This window comes from Trichomycterus rosablanca, chromosome 6 (assembly GCF_030014385.1).
Source record: "Trichomycterus rosablanca isolate fTriRos1 chromosome 6, fTriRos1.hap1, whole genome shotgun sequence".
NCBI classification, from domain to species: domain Eukaryota; kingdom Metazoa; phylum Chordata; class Actinopteri; order Siluriformes; family Trichomycteridae; genus Trichomycterus; species Trichomycterus rosablanca.
The window spans coordinates 43,263,432-43,281,218 of record NC_085993.1 but is presented as its reverse complement, the minus strand read 5'-3'; the positions used below and the strand labels follow the sequence as shown (position 1 = coordinate 43,281,218).

General features: G+C 38.4%; 1 protein-coding gene and 1 long non-coding RNA gene across 2 annotated transcripts in view; both read right to left on the bottom strand.

Annotated features, from left to right (window-relative positions):
* col7a1 (collagen, type VII, alpha 1) overlaps window positions 1–17,787 on the bottom strand; it is an 89,169-nt gene that overhangs the window by 65,767 nt on the left and 5,615 nt on the right. Inside the window, exons 4-25 of the mRNA XM_062998143.1 lie at window positions 16,689–16,782; window positions 16,419–16,577; window positions 16,164–16,327; window positions 14,545–14,674; window positions 14,304–14,423; window positions 12,292–12,447; window positions 11,849–11,968; window positions 11,431–11,580; window positions 10,870–10,980; window positions 10,171–10,299; window positions 9,617–9,742; window positions 9,321–9,467; window positions 8,011–8,133; window positions 7,631–7,897; window positions 7,337–7,480; window positions 6,187–6,315; window positions 4,893–5,039; window positions 4,572–4,700; window positions 2,422–2,568; window positions 2,181–2,300; window positions 1,948–2,097; window positions 1,173–1,309 (exon numbers count right to left, since the gene is read on the bottom strand). Coding sequence (XP_062854213.1) covers window positions 1,173–1,309; window positions 1,948–2,097; window positions 2,181–2,300; window positions 2,422–2,568; window positions 4,572–4,700; window positions 4,893–5,039; window positions 6,187–6,315; window positions 7,337–7,480; window positions 7,631–7,897; window positions 8,011–8,133; window positions 9,321–9,467; window positions 9,617–9,742; window positions 10,171–10,299; window positions 10,870–10,980; window positions 11,431–11,580; window positions 11,849–11,968; window positions 12,292–12,447; window positions 14,304–14,423; window positions 14,545–14,674; window positions 16,164–16,327; window positions 16,419–16,577; window positions 16,689–16,782 — 3,099 coding nt within the window. The remainder of the gene's footprint in view (window positions 1–1,172; window positions 1,310–1,947; window positions 2,098–2,180; window positions 2,301–2,421; window positions 2,569–4,571; window positions 4,701–4,892; window positions 5,040–6,186; window positions 6,316–7,336; window positions 7,481–7,630; window positions 7,898–8,010; window positions 8,134–9,320; window positions 9,468–9,616; window positions 9,743–10,170; window positions 10,300–10,869; window positions 10,981–11,430; window positions 11,581–11,848; window positions 11,969–12,291; window positions 12,448–14,303; window positions 14,424–14,544; window positions 14,675–16,163; window positions 16,328–16,418; window positions 16,578–16,688; window positions 16,783–17,787) is intronic.
* On the bottom strand, window positions 9,394–10,946 carry LOC134317186 (uncharacterized). The gene is made up of 4 exons (XR_010013182.1): window positions 10,870–10,946; window positions 10,171–10,299; window positions 9,617–9,742; window positions 9,394–9,467 (listed from the first exon to the last, which is right to left on the bottom strand). It is a non-coding gene; the product is annotated as an uncharacterized LOC134317186 (long non-coding RNA).

Sequence of the window (17,787 nt, the reverse complement as noted above, 5' to 3'; positions counted from 1 at the left end):
ACCCTTTAAACTTTCTAATATACTGATTTAGGAAGTTGTGATCCAAGAAGCAAATCTATACCTAAAGCTGCGTCCGGAATCGCATACTTACAGAGTACGTACTAGATTGGCGGAAGTATGCACTACTCGGCCGGTAAAAAAGTACATACTTTCAGTACAGAAGTATGCAGTATGCACACAACACCCGTACATACTACGTCCACCATCTTACCAACGTCAAGTGATGACGCGGGACGTGATGACGTAATATCACCATAGTTACAGACTCATTACAAACCAAAATTTTGGATATTTATCGTCTTTTTGTTATTTATTCATCTTTAAAAAAAAATATTTTATTTATCTTACTTACACTTGTGAACAGAGGACTCCGTTTTCCACTATATTTCTTGTTTCTTATTCCGCTTCGATCGCCTACGCAGCTCCAGTTGCATTATGGGATACATTAGCGGACCGCAAGTGTGCATCGTTTGCATACTCAAACATGGCTGCCCAATAAGTAGGTCATCCGGGTACTTCTCGCATACCTCTTTGTGTATACTATGTATTCGGACATACTAACTGCTCTCGCGTCCTCATTTCGCGTACTGTTGAGTATGGAAGTATGCAATTTCAGACGCAGCTTAAGTAAACTGTTTTTTTTTAAGTTGTAAAGAGCAGAGGAAAATAAGCTGGGCACCACAATTGTAACAAATATGACACACCACTATATACTTTAATAGGATATGTATTAGGTTTTTTAATTTAATTTTTGTAAAAAACATTTAATATACATGTTACCACCATTTTCCTTCATTTGGGACAGTTGTAGCCTAGTGGGCAGAGCTCTGGGCTATCAATCAGAAGGCTGTAGGTTTGAATCCCTGCTCTGCAATGGAGCCACTGCTGCTCCCTCTTGGCTCCGGGGTGCTATACAGTGGCTAACCCTGCGCTCTGACCCTAGCTTCAAAACCAGCTGGGACATGTTGAATAAGAATTTCATTATACTTTACTCATGTACATGTATATCTGACAAAGTAGTACAGACTAAAAATATTGTGGTGTGTTAATCAAAAATAAATCTTTAATATGCAGTTGTAGATTCAGTTAAAATGTTCTTTTAACAATTTGGCCTGTGTCCTTGCTAAAGTCTGTTGCAGTGCATTTGGTGCTCTAGGCTTTGGCAGACCTACCTGGGAGTCCCTGGCTCCAATACTGGAGAGAGATCCCACAGCACTTGCAAGCAGAGAAAAAAGAGGTTCCTCCAATGCAGAGCGATCACGAGAGGTGGGAACCAAAAACACCACGTCCAAACGACCATCCACACAAACTAGAAAAACAAGAGACGACTTAGGTATCTTTGAAAAATATATCTAATATTGTTTCACCTACTTTAAATTTACATTCACTGTATAATTATAATATCCTGTTTCCTAAAAAATAATAAATACTGAGTGTCTGTGTTGTGAATTTGTATAGAACTGACTCTTGTCCTCTTTTATTGCTTTATATCAAATAGCAAAACAGACTATTAAAGGGAACTGTGTATTTATTTACAAAAATAATTAGGGTGAGGTAAACTTTTATTCCTTACAGCTCCAATAGCATAATAGTTCCAGTGCAATACATAACACTTGACTGATCAAATTAATTTATCTTCAGTAACGGCTTAATTCTGATCAGGGTCTTGGTGGCTCTGGTGCCACTTTAAGATGCAGTGTCGCAATGTCAGAATACACCCTGGATGCCAATTCAGGGCAAAACACTCTCACCCAATCACTTATAACTAGTGGCTATTTAGAGCAGCCAGTCTACTATTGGGTAGAAACCAGAGTACCGTCTAAAAACAATGCAGGACCCCAAGGTCCCCTGAAACCTAATGCTATACTGCACCCACATTACCTGCAAATATATTTTGCATAAATTTAATCTGAAGGGAAACCATTTCTTGAATAATAAAAAGAAAACCTGTGCGTTCTTCCACAGCAGTCTCTGGACCTGCATTATTGAAGACCATAGCCTGCACAGTGAAACGGTATTGACGACCCAGCCTCAGACCAGTCACGCGGAACGAGTTGGTCGTACCGGGAAGAGTGACTGTCTGGCCATTGTCTGGTTCTGAAACAAACAAACATTCTTACACACACACTCTTTTTGTTTATTTGTTTGTTCGTTTTAAACCATGGTCATGTGTTTCTCACCGTCTTCATCCTGCCACCGCAGTACATATTCACTTGCACCAGAAACTGGATTCCAACCAAGCAACACAGAGTTCTGGGTAGTATTTATTGCCCGGAGATCCGTCACAACTTGTAATGGAGCTGGAAAAGTAAAAAATGTATAACTGTAGCTGAGATGATGTTAAATCATGAGGGGGTGATTAAAATTTCTTATGGGATTATGGGTAAAAGGGAAATGTGTGTGCCTGTTTTGAGGCTGTACCAGTGGTTTCTCTGATAGTGACAGGTGGACCTTCTCTGCCCCCTCTCACAGCAGCAAATCGTATAGTGTAAGTCAACCCAGGACGGAGGCCATCCAAGGTAAACGAGCTTGCATCTCTATCAATCCGACGACTTGATTCAGCCTCACCTTAAAAAAAAGGATTTTACACATGGGCGACTTGAATGTGACTGCATATTTGCTTAACTAACAACAAAATTGGCAGAACGTGCAAAATAATACAGGATTGAATTTTTTGGCTTTCAATTAAGAGCAACTGAGAATTGGATTCATTTATTAGAAATAAGCTCCTTCATTTTTAAATAAACAAAATGTTTAATAATTCATTTGTGCCTCTCCAGGTTAAGCATGATGGCCTTTATAAAGCCACTTTGTGCCACTGTGTTTGAAAAATGACAAAAAAAACTTTAAACCATTGCAGACACCGCAATCAGCCAAAACATTAGGACCACCCCTCAAAAATGTGCATGACACTGCCTTTTTTGTTACAATTAGGGATATATTACATGTTGGGCTGATGCTAGTTACCTGTAGTACACTTGCTGAGTGCAGCAAATACAATCAGGCATACAATCGGGAGTAATTTTCACAAGGGACCAACTGTTACGTTATTATTATCAGATGGCTGGGTTGAAGTATCTCTAAAAAGGAGAAAAAGGAGAGGCCACAAACCACTGACAGCTTGTTGGGCAGCCAGAACTCATTAATGCCAGATGACATGAAGGCTATGGTGTCTGGTAATGACCAACAGTGGAGGTACTGTGGCTCAAAATGCAAATAATTATAATACTGGTGATGAGGTGAATGTATTACAACAACACACAGTGCTTTACACCCTTCTGTGTGGGGCTGCCTAGTCAAAGAACAGTTAAAGTAGCCATCCTAACTCCTGTCTACCGTCAAAAGTACCTCAAATGGGCACACAGGTAGTGCATCATTTATAAGTACAAGAGATGGCACCTGGATGCACTGTAGAAGGATCCATGTTGCTGCGTACAGAAGTTGAAGGACCTGCTGGTAATGTTGTGGTACCAGATACCAAAGGACATATGTATTACACCCTCATTGTATTTAAATAACAAAAAGAAAATGTTAACATGCATTTTAATACTGCATTGGTTGAAGCCTGTATGCAAGTTATCATAGGGCTGGGCGATTTTGCCCCAAAAAAAAAATCTCGATTATTTTAAAATTATAACCGATTGTCGATTACGATTTCGATTTTTTTTGTTCTTGTATAATGCAATTGAAATAAGACTCAGATTAGTACCACCACCACCTATAATTATCCTTTTAAGGATCTAAAAATTTATAACAATAACGATCACAATAATTAAAAACAAAATGGAAATCTGAATTATCTATATGCTTTATAAGAATAGCTCACAAACAACTCTTTTTTTTTTTAAATAATGTGCAGCAAAACCTTACATTAGGAAAAGGACTAAAAAAAAGTTCTTTACAGGTTTCTTAAAAGAAACACGAGTCTGTGCTGTGCTGTTTCCACCACTGAGTGAGTCTGTATCAGTATCTATACTGGGGGAGGGGGGGTGAAGTAATCACTCAGCTCAGCTTTGATTTTGTCCTCTTGTGATTGGGGGGTGGATGGAGGGGGCACGTTCTGCTTCTAACTATATAGACTACAACTCCCATGTTTCCACGGACCGTCACATGTCCCCGGTCAGCCAATCCGCGCCGGAGTTTTGATTCAGTTCAGCGGTGTTCGATTCAGTGATTGTGTTTACGCTCCTTATTTCTGAATCTAACCGTTACCGTGTATAACCCTTGTTGTCTTCCGTTTACTGTTTTAGTTTATCCTCTGGTTTTGGACTCTGACCTGGTTTTGTACACTGTTTTTGCCTTTTTATATTAAACTTTCCCTGACTTATATTCCGCGAGCGTCTGGTCAGTTTCTGCCTCGTGTCATGTTGGTATTTTAGTAAAAATATAAAGTATGTAAACAATCGCGATTGTCACATTCTAACATCGGGTGAAAACGTTCATTCTGATTAACCGAATTAATCGTGAAAATCGCCCAGCCCTAAGTTATCATGCACATTTTTTGCAGGTGTGTCTTTTTGTAGATGAGTAAACAGCATGGATTAATTAGTTGTGTGATGTGCATTGAGTACCTTGTGAAGACCTCCAGTATATTCTATACCCATCAACATCTCTCAGCGCACTCCAGTAGAAACGCAGCCCTCCTGCAGCTGACTGTTCAACACGCAGTCCCTCTACTCTAGGCACAGTTTCGGATGATGCTGAAAAACACACCCTTCCACTATTAAAAGCTATTCATAAGCACAAGTGACAACCAACTTAAAAGTAGTGTAACATTAATATGATCATGCCGACCCCGCCCCCCATACACGCACCTTATCTCTACAGTGATACGCAGGTGTGTCTGACCAAACATGCTTAAACATGAACTTGTCTTTAAGGGTGACACTGACCTGTGGTGACTCTGATGGAGACTGGAGGCCCCTCTCTGTTCTGAATCAGGGCCACAACCTGAATGTCATACTGGGCTCCTCCTTCCAGCTGCTTAAGATCCACTGATGTTATATTGCCACCTACCAACTGAAGCTGCTCATCTCCACCTAGACACATCAGTGGTTACATTAAAGTAGCAGTTTTTTGTAAGCATTTTCTCCCCATTTTCCTCCCGATTTAGCACACTCAATTTGTCTTCCGCTGCTGAACGCTACCCGATTGCATCCAAGGAGAGCACGTCGCTGTACACACCTCTTCCAACATGTGCACAACGTTACTCTTCTCGCCCCTGCATTCTGCACAGGCATCTCTTCTGCCAATCAGGGTCCTTACACAGCGTATGAAGACCCACCCACCCACACATAGTCTGGCCCCCACCCTGCAGATACTGTGGCCAATTAGTATCTGCTGCAGGCGCTGCCAATTATCCATACCAGATGGTGCCCAGCCGACCGGTGGCAACACCGAGTTTCGAACCGAGGAGTTCAGAATCTCGGTGCTGGCGTGCTAGCGGAATATCTCGCTGTGCCACCTGGGCGCTAACTGGTAGCAGTTATTTTAAACATATTATTACAATACAAAATCTATGTATTTTAGTGATTATTAACAACCGAAAATGTTGGGACAGTTTGTAAAATTCAATAAAAGTATTATTTGACTCAAGAAAGTACAAATGTCAAACTGCACATCTTACTGTGAGAAACATGGGCTCGAAAGTACAATGGAAAAATGATTTAACACAGGCTACCGCTGTACTGCTGATGCTCAGGTGTTTCAGCCAAACCCATTTGTAACAGGTGCATAAAATCAATTAAATAAATTATATACTTCCAAATGTGTTGCAACAGTCTAAACAGAGTCCCGATGCTGAAAGTGGATAGAACAGAGATAGAAAATGAAAACTGTTGTCACAATATGGCAAGCTGCTCAGAACGCTTGTAACAACCAAGTCACACCAACCAGAAAAGAGGGTAAAGAAGGGAAACCCAGAACAAGCCAGAGATGGCAATGAATGAGAGGCAACCATCACTGACTGCTAATAGAACATTTAAATACTGTATCTGACAAAACTTCTTTTAATCTTCTTCTAGGCAGTTTGAAGTGAATAATGATGCATTTACATTAAGTGGCTGTCTTTATCATTCACCAACACCTTTTGCTTCCAAGCTAAATTGATTAGTGAAAGATATTTTAGAACTGGTGGATCTAAGCAAAAGTAAACGAGTGTGTATGTGTGTACGTACGCTTACTTACCTTCACTTTTCCTCCACAGTACTCTATATGCTGTTGCTCCCTGAACTCCAACCCAGCTGATTCTGATGCTTTCCCCTCGAGACTCTTGCTGTAAATTAGTAACATGTCCAACCACAAACTCATCTGAAGCTAAGCACAGACAAGACAAGAATAAGATTCTTAGCTATTTGTTTAACATAATATTTCATTTAATTAAACTAGAACATTTTTTATGTTAATTCTTCACTTACAGAATTACATCAACATACTAATACTGGGTATGAATTAGGGATGTAACGATACACTCTACCCACGATACTGGGTTCACCATCCAACATTATATAAATAAACGAATAATACAAATGAAGAAATATCCTCACATAAATAAATTTGGCTGGAAAATCCCCTACCTGGCAACTTTGTGAAGTGCAGTCCACCAGACAAGGTGAATAGTGCCAGTGCCCTCTGCTGTTTAAAGTGAATATCGATTCATCTTAAATGAATTACCAATTAGAACCGTGGCATATGTGCACCGATTTTTTACTGTCTTGTGGTGCTTCATTACATCCCTAGTATCAACCCTTTGCTCTTAGGAAATGATTTTGCAAGGTTTGCAAAATTGTTAAGTTGTCAGCTAATAGGAATGTCCATAATTGACTGGTTATCCAAAAACAGACCAGAAAGTCATTGTTCGATTAATGCAGTCAGTTAAAAAAGAACATTTAAATTCATTAACATTCATAAGTCCAGCCACATTTGGAGTTTCTAACTTTTTTAATACATTTATATAGTTAAATTAATGAATGCTAAAACTATTATACAGTAAAATTGCTAATGAAAGCTGTTGCCTCAATATGGAGTCACTGCAAATTAAATTCTGCATTTGCGTGTCTGTGTATCTTTTTTTATGTGGATATTTTGCATCATGCTCCAGTATAAAAGTAAAACTCTGTTTATTATATCATAATAGATAAACTAATGCTGTCAGAAAAAGCTTTAATATATCAGCTGCATCTTTATTCAATATGATTAGCATGTTTCATTACCGCTTGTAAAAGACCGCTTGTTCACTACTAAACAGGTTCTACTCTTGCCGTTTATGTTTGACAAATCATGCCTTGTCAGGACTTCTGTCATGTGTAAATAAAAACGATGCTAAGTGAATTAGTACCTGTCCTGGCATTCAGGGAGGCAGTGGGTCCCTGCCTGGAGCCACTCAGAGCAGAAACAGATATTTTGTAGGAGGTGCCTTGCTGCAGCCTATCAATGGTGTAGGATGTAGCATCACCAGGTAAGTTCTGAGTTTCTTCCACTCCTGGGGTTAGAGGAGATATCATAAATAAACCAAGTACTGAAATATGGTTGTTTCAAATGCAAAGCACGAAGCGCAGAGCTTAATTTGACACATACTAAAATGATTAACATGCAGCATTGTACCTGCTTAGCATAAATCTATCATGCCTACCATCATCCCGCTGCCAAGTGATTTTATAGCCTGTTGCCCTGGATACAGCTGACCAAGACACTCGAATCCGCGTGGGACGGACATCGACGATCCGCAGGCCTGTGACTGTCCCTACGTAACCAGACGTTCTGGTAGTGACAGTCACTACATCTCCGACCTGGCTATCGCTTACAGCAGCCACACCCACAATAACAGATTCATCTGGCTGTAGCCCTTCTATAGTGTAAGCAGTAACATCTGAACCAAGCACACGGACCTGCTCTGCATCTAAAATAGATAGGAAAGACAGAGATTACACTCTAGCATTTTATAATTTTGGGATACATATATTTATATAAAAATATATATACAATGTATACTGAATGTATTTATACACTTACTACTGCCTTGTCTCCAAGTGACTCTATAACCTGTTGCCTCGCTAACTCCAGTCCATGAAATTCGGATTCGTCGACTGTTAGCATTCACCACACGCAGGTCTGTCACCTTATTCAGAACTGATGCTGTGAAATATTCAATCATGTTAAAAGATCAAGCAGAAATAATTTTATTAAATAACTGATTAACTAATGCTTCATTTTTTTATCATTTCTATAAAGACATTATTTCAAACAATATTTCTTTTTTAATTTACTAAGACAACTTATAACCAGAAGTAGCAATAGCAAAGCAGTTTACAACAAGTCAAAAAACTATTTAATTGCAGAATTTACCACATTATAAGTAAATAAATTTCTTTTGCTTTTACACATGCCACATTTTTTGTTTTGTTTCTGATATCTTATGTGCAGCAGATCAACATAAAATGTGCACGTTCCTTGTTGAGAATGTGTTCACTAATTTTCACTTAGGTTTGACCATGTGTATCTGTATTGCACTGTAGCAATAAAGTTACAAACCAGTTTAAACATATTATGTTCTGGATGCTGATATAAAGCAGACAATCTGAACCACTTTAAACCATTTTATTTCCAATAACCACTTAATTGTGGTCAGGTCAAGGAAAGACTAGTTTCAGCAGAAAACAAAAAGGCAGGAATTCCCTGAACATCGTTACAATCCATATCAGGGCTTCAACTAGCATTTCACCCCCCTTCCCCACAAAAGAGAAATAGTCAATCATGTCTCTTTAGACACTTGGCTGGTCAAAACGTCAGCTGACATTCAATACTGGATCTCAGGTGTACAGGGCTACTACTTCAAATCATGTTAGTTTATGAAATATTTGTTTATCCTGGCACTCAGTAAAAACACGCTAGCACACCAGAGCTGACATCTCAAACTTGTGAGTTCAAATCTCAGTTCTGCTACTGGCAGGTCGGGGCGCTCACTTGGTCAATGATTGGTTCATCTGTCAGGGGTAAATGCCGGAGCAGATTCCTCATAACTGATTTACAACCATTGCTGGTTGATCGATAGTGCCTGCATCAGGCGATGGATAGTGGAAATCAGCGTGTGACTGTCCATGTGTGAGAATGAGCCCCATATGAGCTCATCTCGTGCAGGTGAAAAATCCCGGCTTTCCTTGGTCAGGAGTGAAGGTTAGCAGCAGTAGAGAGGAAGCAAAATGCAATCAAATAATTGGAGGAAAATTGGGAGAAATGCTGTAATATAACCCCACTGTAATATTGCAAAACCAAACACACATACAGACAAACAGACAGACAGACAAGAAAACAGATATACATACCTGGTCTGAGATAGATAGTGACTGGATCTCCTTTGATGTTGCCCACTAGCGCAGTCACACTTACGGAGTAGGATACACCTTCTATAAGGTCGCTCAAGTCAACTGTTGTCTGGTTTCCAGGAACAACCAGGTTTTGCTCTAACCCAGCTGAAAAAAGAGCCATAAAACTGTCAACAGCTACTTTACATAAAACTAAAAAAGTCACTCAAGCTCTGGCAAGTGACTTAAGATACCATCAGATTGTATCTCATCAGACTGCCTAGCACTAATTATTTTTATGTACAATACATTCTTACATTCAGTGTTCAGTATGAGAATGCTGTACTGCGTTGCTCCGAGCACCCTTATCCATCCCAGCCGTACAGTACTGCCAAATGTCTCGAGCACTCGGAGATCGGTGACTATACCAACCACACTAGACACTAAACACAAACAATTATTAGAAATCATTTATAAAACACAACAGAAACATGTTTCATTTTTATTTTATTTTCAGCAATCGCTTCATCCTGCTTAGAATCGACTAAGGGGCTGGGCTAGCAAAACTGACCGATGCACCATCTAATGCCACAAGTGCATTTACTAATGCATGTAATACTTTTATCCAGCTGGAATATTTTAACTTCTGACTGCTATGATCATTAGATATGGACAAATTTAAGGGAAAATTGGTCAATTCATATAATTCTGTTGACACTAACATCTTAAATGTCATTAATAAATAAATAAATTAAAAAATATAATACAACAAAAAAAAGATACTGGAAAAAATACACTTTCAAATAACATATAATACAAATCACATTAGTGTTGTTTTGAATTGTCTTTTGTGTCAGCTGACTGTTCTGACCTGTTGTGGACTCCTCTCGTCCTTCGTAGAGTGTGTACAGAGTTATGATGTAATCAGTACTTGGCTGAAGATCTCTGAGCTCATAGCTTGTGGTAGACTGAGAGAAGTTCTGTTTTTGAATGTTGTTGCCTGTGGTTGGAAACAAAAATAAAAAAGTGCATCAAAGAACTGTGTTATAGTGTTTTATACCTCAAACGATATAAACTAGTATAATCCTGAATAAAGCTAATTGAAATTAATTTTGGACAGCTGACGCTTGATTTTAATTGAGAGCACTTTTACAGTCTGTACAAAATAAGGGTGCTAATTTGTCCAGCTGCATTTGGAGTTTATAATTGAAATTTTTAAAATGCATTTATATAGTTTAATAAATGCTGAAACTATTGCGCAGTAAAATCACAAAATTATGCATGTGTGGAGCTTGTGTAATATGTTTTCTTATTTTTTTTCACAAGATTGATGTGAATATTTTGTGAGAAATCTACTTTGGAAGAATAGTGACCTACCCCTAAGCTAAGTCTCCAAAGAATCTACGCCATGACACAATGAAGCTGTTAATCCCATTGTTTCCTGTTTTTCTGTCACAGCTCTGTATTTAGCTATTTGTGACTGAAAAATCTGGACTGGTTGGAAATGTTGCTAATAAAGAACGCTAACAATGCATAATCTTGTGTGTGAGTGTTTGTGTGTGTAACTCACTCTCTCCTTCTTTATACCACTCCAGTCGGTAGCCTCTGGCTGTTCGGATTTGGTTCCAGTTCAGTCGGATGCTGGTGGGTCCTTTTGAAATGGCTCTCAGAACCTGCTGCTCTGTTTAGATAAAATAAATAGTTTAACCTTTTATATACACTAATACAGCTACTTATTCAAAGTAACGTGACTCAGATGCCCCAATGTTGAGTGTTAGGTGGCTTTTACATGATAAGTGTTTTGTGCTTCACATTATATGTGGCAAAATTGCTTTCTGCTGCCTACTGACAATATTGACCAACTGTCCAACGGACTAGACAGTTATCATAGACGCAGTTTTATATGATGTGTTTTAATTTAAAACAAAAAAGCTCTGTCAATGACGGTCATTTGGAGACGTGTTCTGCTAGATTTAAGATTGTTAAAACAGTTCAGGGTTTCACTTCATATGAAACAATAACACAAAATACAGTTTTGCAGTGTATCATGTAAATTCAGCCTTAGAGTAAGTGAGTAAGTAAACACCAAAATAAACCTTTATTATGTATGTGTATATGTGTTTGTAAATACCTATCGTGAAGCGTGTGGTTGAAGCAGGCCCTTCTGTTTCTCCATTATACAAAGCAATGACAGTAACCAGGTATTCTGTGTTAGGGTTCAGGTTTACCAGTTTATGAGTCTCACTGTCACCTGCCACCTCTACAGTCTCTAGATCTTGTCCTGAAACAACAGGAAAGATATTTTAACAGGCTTAACATGTAGAGAAAGGGGGGATGCAAATCAAAGGAGAAATACAAAAAATAAATAGTAAAAACACTGCTTTTGGTTTTTAATCAGGTTTGACTGGAAGGAAAGTTGCTGGTGTATGTGAACTCCACTGGCGAGAGGGATCAGGAATCAGGGATCCCCCAGCAGTGGAGGACAAATTGACTACACTAAATTGGGAGAAAATGCATAAATAAAAAAATTACAATGCTTAAATGCTTACCTATTGTAGGTCCCCAGACAAGCCTGTATCCTCTGGCACCAGTTACTCCCTTCCAGCGCACATCAACACTGTTGCTTGAGCTTGTGTTAACAGAGAGTTGTTGCACTCCTTCTAAACGCACTACTCACACACGAAAACACAAGATCAATTATGGTCATCATGATACAATTATACAATTAAATAATTACGTCATAATTGATCATTGATATCTATAAAAATTACCACATGGTGGCAGTATCACATCAATTAAGGACAACAATCGCGCGTATAAGACCAGACGAGATCAGATTGATAAAGCTGGAGGTTTAGTATAAATTTGAAGCAGCAGGGAGTATTGTTCAAAGTGTGTGTGTGTGTGTGTGTGTGTGTGTGTGTGTGTGTGTGTGTGTGTGTGTGTGTGTGTGTGTGTGTGTGTGTGTGTGTGTGTGTGTGTGTGAACTCACATGTGCGGGCATTAAGTGTAGATAGTGCATTACTGTCGCGAGGAAAAAGGGGATACAGGTTAATAACGTATTCTGTATCTGATTTAAGACCATCCAGTGTGAGAGAAGTGGCATCCGATTCAACTGTCTGCTCCTGCAACAAGCTAGCAGGTTCACCTGTAAAGCAAACGTAAAGCAAAACAAGGTGAAAATATTGCCATATCAATACATGAAAAACTGTTCAGGTAACACTCTTAAAGACGCTAAATACCAATAAATATTTTATTGTGCAGTTGTTTCAGTGTTTAATATGATTTTTATTTAGTTTGTTTATTTGGATGTTTACGGCCATGTTAACCCACTGGGTCCATTCATAGCATGAGAGGTTAATAATTCCCTTTAAAAGTTTCAGTCTATAATTCTTGTACTGTTCTGTTAGTCTTTAAATGTGTCTTCAGATCAATATTTGTGAGGAGTTTGATGACTGTCTTTGCTTTATTCTGTTGTACAAGAATTAGCATTTGTTTCTGTTTCGTGTGTGTACTGTTTCCGGAATTTTCCACTGACAGATAATGAAAGCAGATGCTGGAGGAAACCTTTCCTGTGCAGACATGGAAAATAAATCCTGCATTACAAGACCATAAAACAGAGTATTTTTCAGCTTACAAATCTAAGTAAGCTAATCCATGATATGATACAAACATATTTATAGAGTTATCCACATGCCCAAGTGACAGGACAAGTTTAGACATTTTAGCATGTCTATAAAACCTAGCCAGACTAAATATAGACACACCCCAATCTGACCTATTAAAGTCTGCCAACTCGAACAATACTTACAGAATTTACACTAAAGATGTACCTAGTCCACCATAGCAACACTATTTAACACTGAACAAAAATACTCTCAACTGTTAACAATTAAAAGAAATCATTTCCTAGAGACTTTAATGGAACTGTTTACCCAGATAAGACATTAAATCACTTGTTAAATAAACACTCTTTGTTACAAAGGGAAACACATGACATGATAAATAAGCATTTCAACTAAATGTATTATAACGCTCCTACACACAAACTTGACTTTCTGCCTTGCGCCCAGTGTTTCCAGGGAAACCAGACCAGCCGTGACTCCGACCAGAATAAAATGATTGATAAGAATAAGTGAAATAAAAACTAAATGAAATGTATAAGCAATTAATGTTGCTATATGCTGTTCTGTATGCTTTTGTTTCTCAAACCTGCTCCTACATCTACCTTAAATAAATGTGAACCCGACAGGTTCTCACTAGAGGGATTTGCTTACTGTGGATCTATGCCTTTGTTAATAGATACATGGATATACGTAGATGTATTAGGGCAGTGGGAGCTAAGCGGTTAAGGTATTGGACTAGTAATTGAAAAGTTGCTGGTTCAAGCCCCACATATGCCAGGTTGCCACTGTTGGGCTCTTGAGTAAGGTCCTTAACCCTCAATTGCAAGGATTGTATATGCTCACAATTGTAAGTCGCTTTGGTTAAAAGTGTCTGCAAAATGCACCCTTCTCCATGTTGTATCTGCAAGACCCTAAACATGGACTGAATTAGGTAAGCTTGCTCAAGCTCACTTTGTTCATTTTTAAATGAAACGATACATCGATGCTCTTTTTTAACACAGCAGAAACATAAAATTCAATAAGAGTGCTCAGAAAACACTGCCTTCTCATAAGGATGTGCAAATTGTGCTCCACAGAAACACACTAAAGTTAGTACTGGTACTGAAAGTTATAGCATCTTAAGGTTCCCAATAGTTTCATGTCATTTTCATGTTTTACCACCACTTTAGCCTGGTCAGAGTCAGACAGGACTTCACGCCCCCGCCCTCCTTTCAGAATGTGTGTATGTATACTTCTGACTGGCCAAGAGTACTGCTGCGGATTCAAACCCTGGGTCCCAGCGACAATTTAATTAAATTATAAGACACCAACTTAAATCAACACAATTTATCTGTAGTTATCAACTAAATGATTAGTTATATGTGTGTGTGCATGTTACCTCTGGGCCTATATGTAATCCTGTAACCCTGTGTGGTGCCAGAGGAACGGTCCCATGCCAAGGATAAAGTAAAAAACCCAGCCTGCACCAAGCGCAGAGAGGACACAGTCTGTACAGACCCTGAGAAGATAATAAAAATGCAAAATAAGGACATTGCATTTATTTTGGAAATACATGATCTTTTATACATCTTATACACACAGCATATGTTAGTACATGGTATTATGCACGTTTGTCTCACTTGTTCGAGCTTTGCCAGACACTGTCTCGCCCACACTGTTGGGATACTGGGCAATAACTGACACCAAGTATTCTGTGCCCGACCGTAGCTGCCGTGCCACATAGACCTGCTGACTAGCTGCTACTCTCTCCTGAGAGACAAGAAAGAAAGTTATATAGGATGAGAATGTAAGAATTATCAAGTACATTTCTAAAAGAGTAAAAAAACACTGCTATACGTAAAAATTAATTGCCTCAAACATGTGTATAATGTAAAGATCATGCTCAGGTCTCATAAATATCATAATATTTGTCATTTTCACTGTACACAATATGTCTAGCCAAACCATAAGGCCTACCCATAAAAAATATTTGCATGGTAGTGCCCACTTTATGGTCACAGATATATTAGATGTTAAGCTGATTGTAGTTACTTGTATTACACGTGTTTAATGCAGCAGAGATGATCAGACATAAATACCTGAGTGGCTTTAATAAGGGTCAAATATTTATTGCCGTATGACTGGACTAAAGTATCTCAGAAGCAACAAGAGATTCTCCCAGGCTGCCATGGTGAGTACCCACTGGTCCAAGAAAGTACAAATCACAAAGTTGTTTGGCAGCCAAGATTGAAAAAAAAGGCTATGGTGTCTGGTAGAGACCAACAGAAGCGAAGCTGTATCTCATACTGCATATAATTGCAATACTGGTGACACAACATACAGTGCTTTAAACCCTTCTCTGTGGGGCTGCCTAGTCGAAAGCCAGTCAAGTCCCCATGCTAAGACATGTACACTGTTAAAAGTACTACAACTGGTACGCAGGCATCAGAACTGGATATTAGAGCAATAAAAGAAAATCGACTGGCCAGATGAATCCTGTTTTCTCCAAAATCAACAGCATAAAAGTCCACCAATCCATATTCAATTTTTTTCTCCAGAATTACATATTGTAAAATTAGTCATACCACGGCATCCAACAGAAGACTTTAGGGTGTTCAAATAAATTAAAACGAATCATTCTGACATAATATTTTTTAAATAGTAAACAAAATCTTTTAAAACAATTAAAACAAACCTTTTAAAGAAAAAAAAAACTGTTTTACACCCAGAGTAAACAAGTGAATAACAATTAAACTCTGAGAGAAGGATTGGGTGTAATGAGTCTTTCCAGCCAACACGTTTGGACATGAAGAGTTTAAGTTTGGTGTCTGCATAATGCTGAAGCATAAGCCATACACGATGACATGGCAGTAAGGATCATGGTGACTACTTAAAACATCACTGAGGAGTTTGACAGGGAATTTCTTTAAATGTACTTTTTTGTAGGTTCTATTAGCGGGATTATGGACTAGATTATGTACTCAAGTACACACATAGTGCAAACGCATTTCTAAACTTATTTGAAGCCTTTTCCTGAGAAAAGTACTTTCTCTTTTACACAGTAATGTAAAATATGTTTATAAGCTATCTAAGTTGTCTAATGAGTTACAAGTTGTCTAAAAATAATTATAGCATAATTACATTAAAAACATTTACATACATAAGTATTTATGAGGAAATAATTATGAAAACAAGTTGCTTACTCCTTGATTTTTTTTCTCAAACACACATACAAACACTTACAATATTACTACATTACATTTACCTCCCGCAGGTCTGATGTCAGTGGCTGACCCAGACCAGAAAGAGGAGTGTACTGCACTACGTATCCAGTTACGGGACCCCCTGCTGGTGCCCACCGAAATCGGATGGAATTAGTGGTCTCATCTGAAAACCTCAAGTCAGATGGGCCACTGAGGGCACCTGGTAGAGACACAAAGCAGCACTGTGGTGATTTTCTTAATATTTCTTTATTTCCAAGGAAATATCTCTAAATATTTTGATACTTAAATACCATCACTTGAATAGGTGCCTCCAGATGATCTACACACACGAGGAGACAGCAGAGGTAGCAGAGTGCTGAGAGCCCTAAAATTCCCAATAAAGGAGGTAAATTCACTATCAGGAGGCGAAGAAATGAGGTTTAGTTCTTTCTGATCCGCACTCTTAATACCTAAAAGAGAAAATAATAGAAAGATAAAGAGCAAATCAGACATATCATGTTAGAATTAAACACAATATATTCCAAGTAATTGAGAAAAATAATCCGAAGTGCTGTTCTTACCCACTGCAAATATTTTAACTCCTAAGTTGCGTAGTCTCTGAGCAGGTTCCTGAACACTATCCTGAGATTTTCCATCTGTAATCAAAATAGCAATCTTGGACAAACAGAGAAAGACACATTAGGCTAACAGGCTATTTAAAACACACTAGAAAACATACTCAGCAAATAAAACACACACTTTTCCTATTTTATATACAGTGAATTCTGTTTTGTAGTTTAGTGTGTTGTAGATTTTAGAGAGATTTATGTTGCCATCAAGGTGATGTTTTTTGGATGGATGGATGGATGGATGGATGGATGGATGGATGGATGGATGGATGGATGGATGGATGGATGGATGGATGGATGGATGGATGGATGGATGGATGGATGGATGGATGGATAGATAGATAGATAGATAGATAGATAGATAGATAGATAGATAGATAGATAGATAGATAGATAGATAGATAGATAGATAGATAGATAGATAGATAGATAGATAGATAGATAGATAGATAGATAGAACTTTATTAATCCCGAAGGAAATTGTAACAGCAGCAGAAACACAGAACTCTACACATGTTGCACAACCATACAATATAGAAAAAAAAGAAATAATGGAGGAATATACAGGGGCACTGCTATATACAAATATGGAGTAAAAGACAGTACAATGTAAGGCATCAATATACACATTTATTATTATTAATAATATTATATTATTAATATAAAAGTCCATGGTTATTTTAGCAAGACGGGCGGCATGGTGGCTAGCACTATCGCCTCACAGCAAGAAGGTCCTGGGTTCAATCCCCAGGTGGGACGGTCTGGGTCCTTTCTGTGTGGAGTTTGCATGTTCTCCCCGTGTCTGCGTGGGTTTACACTGGGTGCTCCGGTTTCCTCCCACAGTCCAAAGACATGCAAGTGAGGTGAATTGGAGATACTAAATAGTCCATGACTGTGTTTGATATAACCTTGTGAATTGATGAATAAATGTAACCAAAGTGTAAAACATGAACATAAAATCCTAATAAATAAACAAACAAACAATTTTAGCAAGACAATAGCAGGCCTAGTTCTGCAGAGAAATGTGGACTTAATGGACTACAGGACTGAC